At 25.8% G+C, this 6,393-nt stretch overlaps 1 protein-coding gene across 1 annotated transcript in view; it reads left to right on the top strand.

The window, feature by feature from the left end:
* The window catches only part of LOC117168056 (lipopolysaccharide-induced tumor necrosis factor-alpha factor-like), a 30,572-nt gene that overhangs the window by 7,938 nt on the left and 16,241 nt on the right, over window positions 1–6,393 (top strand). Inside the window, exon 2 of the mRNA XM_033353405.1 lies at window positions 6,068–6,249. Coding sequence (XP_033209296.1) covers window positions 6,078–6,249 — 172 coding nt within the window. The 5' untranslated portion in view covers window positions 6,068–6,077. The remainder of the gene's footprint in view (window positions 1–6,067; window positions 6,250–6,393) is intronic.

The following is a 6,393-nucleotide window of genomic DNA, read 5'->3' as shown; positions in this document are numbered from 1 at the left end:
AAATTAAAATTCGAAAATTTTTTCTAAAGCCTCCAGGGGACTTCGTTTTCGCACGAAAAAATTTTATGTGCCCTTATTGCATCCGGACCCACAATTAGTATTAAATAAGCACTCAATTATGGCATAGTGCCCATATCGATATTACAATGTTGTAATTCCAGCTTCCGGGACCTTGAAAACCAGAGTGTTCCGGTTGAGATATGGGAATGAAATTTTATTGGTTATCCTTAGACATCAAATGAAACCATTCTAAATTATAACATTTTTAGGGCCAGAAGTTATGTAATTTTTTATGATATTTTCCATTTTTAGGGGTTGAATTGGGATGTTTTCCTGAGTTCTCTAGGAGTTCTCTAGAAAAATTAAATAATATTCCTCCTGGGAGAAAACTGGGATAAAGCCAGGTGCGAAAAAATACACCGGGACATTTTCCGTATTTCATAATTCGCTCATTTTGTAAATTCTGAAAGTTTCATATTAGAACGAATTAAATTTTTATTGTTTAGAATAATTAAAATTTAAAGATTCAAATTTTTTAAAATTCTGCAATTTTGCACGATGGAAATGGCAGTGATTTTGTTTTGTTTACAGAAATGAAATTTGTAGTAAAAAAATGTATGTAGTTGTTTTGAGTATCAGTTGATACTACATGATTGGATACTTATTAATAATATATCTATCATCTTTAAAATTGGTATAATTTGAATTTCAGATTATAGTTTCGAATGTGAAATTATGAAACGGTTTAATCATTGAGTCCTTGAAACTAAAGTTTTTGCTCCAATCTAATTTTCAGATCAATTTTTTGAAATCTCTAATTTTAAAATTAACAATAATATGTTTTTAAATTTAAATGTTTAAAATTTCATTAAATATTTCAGAATTTCATTCTTGAATTCTTGCGAATTTTAAATTTAAATATAAAGCAATTTTGAATTGAAAAGCTTTAAATTGTACAATTTACAAAACTGGAATCATATTACAGCAATATCGTTTTTTATAGTTTAAAATTTATTAAATTTTTAATGTAATATCTTAAGACAGTTTATTTTTATTTTAATGTGGAAGGCTACATTTGTAATTCTTTCCTTTCGTAGGTTATAATTTTGCAATTAAAATTGAATTGGTCGAATTTTGGGAAATATAATTAGCAATGGCCTTGGATGGAAGAAGGTACTTAAGCCAAAATAGCGTTTCAAGAAAATTAAGGAGGTACTTTTTGTTTCACTTGCAGTAGGTCGAGTCGCGCTGATCTTCTAATGTTAAGAACTCATGTAAACATGCGAATTTTAAAATATACTTTGTATGATATATGTAATAGCCCTGTCCCCATCTTTTAACGCAATTTGCGAAAAAGGGCATATAGCCCTAAGTGCCCTTCTTCCATACAAGACCTCAATTAAAAAATTTCTTATTTTTAAGCGATTTAAATTGACGTAAAATAATTGTAGTTTTAAAGGGTTTGAGACAAAATAGTTTTAATATCACAATTTCTTGTGACTAAACGTTTTTCTATTTGAAATTAAAGTTCGCATTCGTTTAAGTTTCAACGTTCCGGAGTAGGCATTTTTTTACCTTTAAGGTTCCTTATGAAAAATTTATATTTATTTTGAAATTTAGTTATGTGATAACAATTTACAATTCTAGAATTTTAGAGGATTTATGACTTTGAAAGATTCAATTTAGTTTTCAATTTCAAATTGTCAAATTTTAATCGCTTTTATTTTAAAATTATTTAAGTTTAAGCTTTAAATTTTTAATTACTTAGTTTCGAATGATTTTAGTTATATATGATACAATTTCAAGTCCTTTGATTTTTAAATGATTCAATTTCCATAATTCGAATATTAAAATATTGAGTTTTTCGTGATTCTTTAATTCAAAATAAAATGGTTTATTATTCAGCGCTTTGACTTAGAAATCATACAATTTAAATCCTTTTTCTAATTAAAGGGTAAAAAATCGTTATATATATATATATTTTTTTTAATTTCAGATGCTTTCAATTAGAAATTATTAACTATTAATTATTGTTAAAAAAATTTTTTAAAACATATTATTAAAAAATTGGTCTAGTAATAGATTTTTAAATTGTTTATATTTTTCATGTTAGGAAATAAAAATCCAGGAACGAGAACGCGCGATTTGCGCACGTTCGTTTCCTGATAGTGTGTAATAAAGAACATATCTGTATTTTCTATTATTAGGCACAAAAATTTCCTTATCCTACTTATTATATGATTCAAAGTATGGTTTCTTGGAAGGAGGTGTGCAAATGTGGCTGCTTATCGACTTCCGCAATTTATCATTCAGGTGAAAAAACTGGGTTTCGCGAAGAGTATATTTTTTTTTTAACTGGGAGAAATCACAAATATAAACCGGGAGAAAACCGAAAGACGAAAATCTAAAAAAACAGTGGTTATAATATAATTATAATATTTATAATATAATAAAATATAATTAAAATAATTTGTTATCGAATATTAACGTGGCGTTCAAGACCCTTATTTATTTAGGCAGTCAGAAGAATACTCAACAAATTTTCTAAATCCCTGCCGCGTTTTAGGGAATTAGAAGAAACTTACTATATATTACCACGCATTAAACGGCTATTTAACATTTTATGGTTATTTTTATATTGTTTTAATCACTTAAATAAAGTTTTACAATATTATAGGAATAATTATTGTATCTCATATATTAAAAACGGCTTTTAATTTGAGTTCCCATTCTTGCAGGTTCCAAATATAAACATTTTATTTTTATTTTGCAATTCGGTTATCGTAAAAATTAAATGTCTAAATTTACCATCTAATATGCACAATTTGAACTCTGAACGTATTTTTGTTGGATTTAGTAAATACCACAACGTAAAATAGTGTGTACGATTTTCCTGGCAAAAATTACAATTTTAAATAGCAATTAATATGTATTAAATTATTATAAATTATTTTTCATAATTTTTTTATTTAATGATCACAGGCCTCGGACTGTTAAGAATTCATCTTTTTTGGTTCAAAATGTTATTATATCGTTCAAAATTCAAACACTTTGCCAAAAATTCAACAATTTTGTTAGAAACTTACATTCTTTCGTTTAAAAGTTCCACTATTTTGTTGAAAATTCGTATTTTTGGCTTGAAAATTAAACATTATGATTTCAATTTTGATTCTTTTTTATATAAACAAGTTTTTTGGTTGAAAATTAATCTCCCTCTGCAGAAAGCGCACCGTTTTTGGTTAAAAATGCATCTGAAAAATTAACTTTTTTTGTTAAAAATTAACTGTTGTTTTAAGGCTTCTATTTTCGCCTCGAAAATCCAACTATTTGGTAGCAAATTTATATATTTTGTTGAAAATTCATATTTTTTGGTAGTATCTCAATTTTTTGATTAAGAATTCAAATGTTTGGTTGAAATTTAATCTTTTTTAGTCGAGCATTTAAGAGTCTTGTTTAAAGTTTGTTTTTGTTGGCTAAATTCAAATGTTTTGAATTAAATTTTTATTATTGAAATATCAAATATTATATTTTGCGTTAAAAATTCATTTTTAGGTTAAAAATTTCACTTCTTGCTTAACATTTGAACTCATTTCTTAAAATTTAGTTTTTTTGATTGAGAATTCATAATTTCAGTTGAAAATTGTTTTCTTTTGGTTATAAATTAATTTTTTTTTACTGTAAGTCTAACTATTTCTTTGAAAATTTAACTGATTGGTTCAAAATAAACTGTTGTTGAAAATTTATATTTTCGGGTCAAAAATTCAACTGTTTCATAGAAAATTGGTCTTTCTCTTGAAAATTCTACACTTTGGTAGGAAATTCAACTACTTCGTACAAAATAAAACTGTTTTGCAGACATTTTTGTTGTATTGAAAATTAATTCCATTGAATAAACGTTTAATGGCACCATCTTTGGTTAATAATTGGTCCTTTTTACTTTAGAAATTCCACTATTTAGTTCACAAATTTTTGAAATTACCATCACATCCAGTTTTGAATTTATATAGTTGAAAAGGTATGTAATGTGTTGAAAATTCGTCTTTTTCGTAGAGAAGTAACCATTTTGGTTGAAAACTCAACTATTTGGATAAAAATTTATTTATTTTGTTAAAAATTCGCCTGTTTCGACAAAAAATTAATCTTCTGTATTTAAAATTGTTTCTTTGACAAAAAAATTAATTTTTTAAACTCAAAATTTAACTATTTTGTTGAACATTCAACTGATTAGTTCAAAATTAACTTTTTTCCTTGAAAAATCATATCCACGTGTTGAAAATTGAAATTTTGTGTGTGTAGAGAATTCGTCTTTTTCGCTTGAAAATCAGACTATTTAATGTATAACATAAAATAATTATTCTTATTATTCGTATATTTTTGTATTCCTGCCGATACTTGTTCTAATACAAGCTTAAATTTTTTTTAATATTTTGATTTTAAAAGTACCATAGCATTGGTTAAAAATGCAAATCAAAATTTGTCTACATTTCTGCACTCTTCCGAAATTTTGTCTTAAATTTTTTACCACATTAAAATAAATGTTATTAAAAGTAAATTATTTAGAAATTAGGTGTTTTTACATTTTTCTCCATTAATATATTAAAAAACTTCTACTTTATAATTGTGTTTTATATAAATTTGGGTGATTTTTTTCACTCGTTTACCATTCTTTAAAATAAAATATCGCTAACCGAACTGCCCAGAATATTAAGTTTAGAGATTCTATATTTTGTCTTCAATTTCAATTTTATAACTTTAAATTATCATTGTTTTCACCTGAAAGGAAAATCGCAAAAACCAGGAAATGACGGACAATCTGTTTATGTGACTGATTTTTCTCGTATGTACTAATTGCAAATTGAAAGTAGTTTCATATATTTTATTACTCTAATTCTGACTTGGAACAGTGAATTTTCGAAAAGAATTATAAGTCGAAATTTGGGACAGGGAAATCAGTCAAAAATTATAATTTTGACTTTGAGGCAGGAATTATCTAAAAGATTTACAATTTCGAGTTTAGGGCAAGAAAATTCCGTGAAGAATTATAATTTTTATTTTAGAACAGAGCATTTTAGTAAATAATTTTAGATTTGTGTTTAAAACAGGGAATTTTCCAAAGGAATTATAATTCTGGGATAGAAGTGGGAATTTCCGTAAAGAATTATAATTTTTATTTTAGGACAGGAAGTTTTTTACATTGAACGAGAATTTTTATTCTAATGTAGAAGAAGGAAATAAAAAAAATGTCTGTCACAAGCTAGATTTCGTTACGATTTGGAACTTTCCTCTTCTAAATTTTGGAAAAAGGAAGTTAAATACTATATTTCTTAATTATAATGGAAAATTTTGTAGATAAATATAGTTCTGATTTTTAAGATGAAATTTTGGAAATGAATTCAATTGTGACTTCGTAATTTTAACTTTAAACAGAGAATGAAGAAATAAAATTTTAAAAAGTTCCCGTAAAGAACTATAATTTTAACTTCGGAAGAGGGAATTTCGCAAAGAATTATCAAATAGAAAATTTTGGAAAAATAATTTTAATTTTGATTTATAAAAAAGAAATTTACAAAAATGATCGCTGTTCCAAGTCAGACTTTATCATATTTTGAAAATTTCTTGTTCAAAAACAGAATTGGTTTGCATTTAAAAATTCTTTTTTTTTTTAAATTAAAAAATTACCAGAATTGGAAACGTGCATCTTATAAATGATAGAAAAGCAGAGATAATTTATTTCCTAATTATAATAGAAAATTATGAAGTAAATATAATTATAATATAATTATATTATATAATATATAATAATATGAAAGTGTGTTTCTTTATATTAAAAACGGTTATCTCTTTTAATATTTATATTTTAAATCAATGTTGAAAAACAAATGAATTTGTTTACAAACAACCTTATTCAGATAATTCTGTTACAAAATTAGCTGTTTCAAATTAAAAATCTTTAAAAATCGTTTGAAATCATTAAAGTATTTTGATATTTTTTAAATTGATCGGGAGCAAACAGGGAAATTAAAACTAAAAATATTGATGGTTTATTGAGATTAATATGTTGTCACAGGTAGAAAGAAATGGAAAAAGTTCACGAAATGCCACAACCAGGACCAACAGTACCATCAGCTCCTTTACCGACAGCTCCGCCTTCCTATGAGGAAGCTGTCGCTCAATCTGGATTTGCTCCTAATTTACCGAGTAATCCACCATATCCAGGAGGTGGACCACAAATGCCTATGCCGACACCTTGTAAGTTAGACTCTCCTATTAATTAAGTCATGATGAAATCCACAGACGACGTGTTGTTAAGCTTTGCTTTTGCTATTCATCGTATTCTTTTTTTCATTTTATAATTAGGGAGGTTACTTAAATTACGTAATCGCTCAAGGGTAG

The sequence above is a fragment of the Belonocnema kinseyi genome, chromosome 2, assembly GCF_010883055.1.
Source record: "Belonocnema kinseyi isolate 2016_QV_RU_SX_M_011 chromosome 2, B_treatae_v1, whole genome shotgun sequence".
Taxonomy (NCBI): domain Eukaryota; kingdom Metazoa; phylum Arthropoda; class Insecta; order Hymenoptera; family Cynipidae; genus Belonocnema; species Belonocnema kinseyi.
This window is presented reverse-complemented; position numbering and strand designations above follow the sequence as displayed.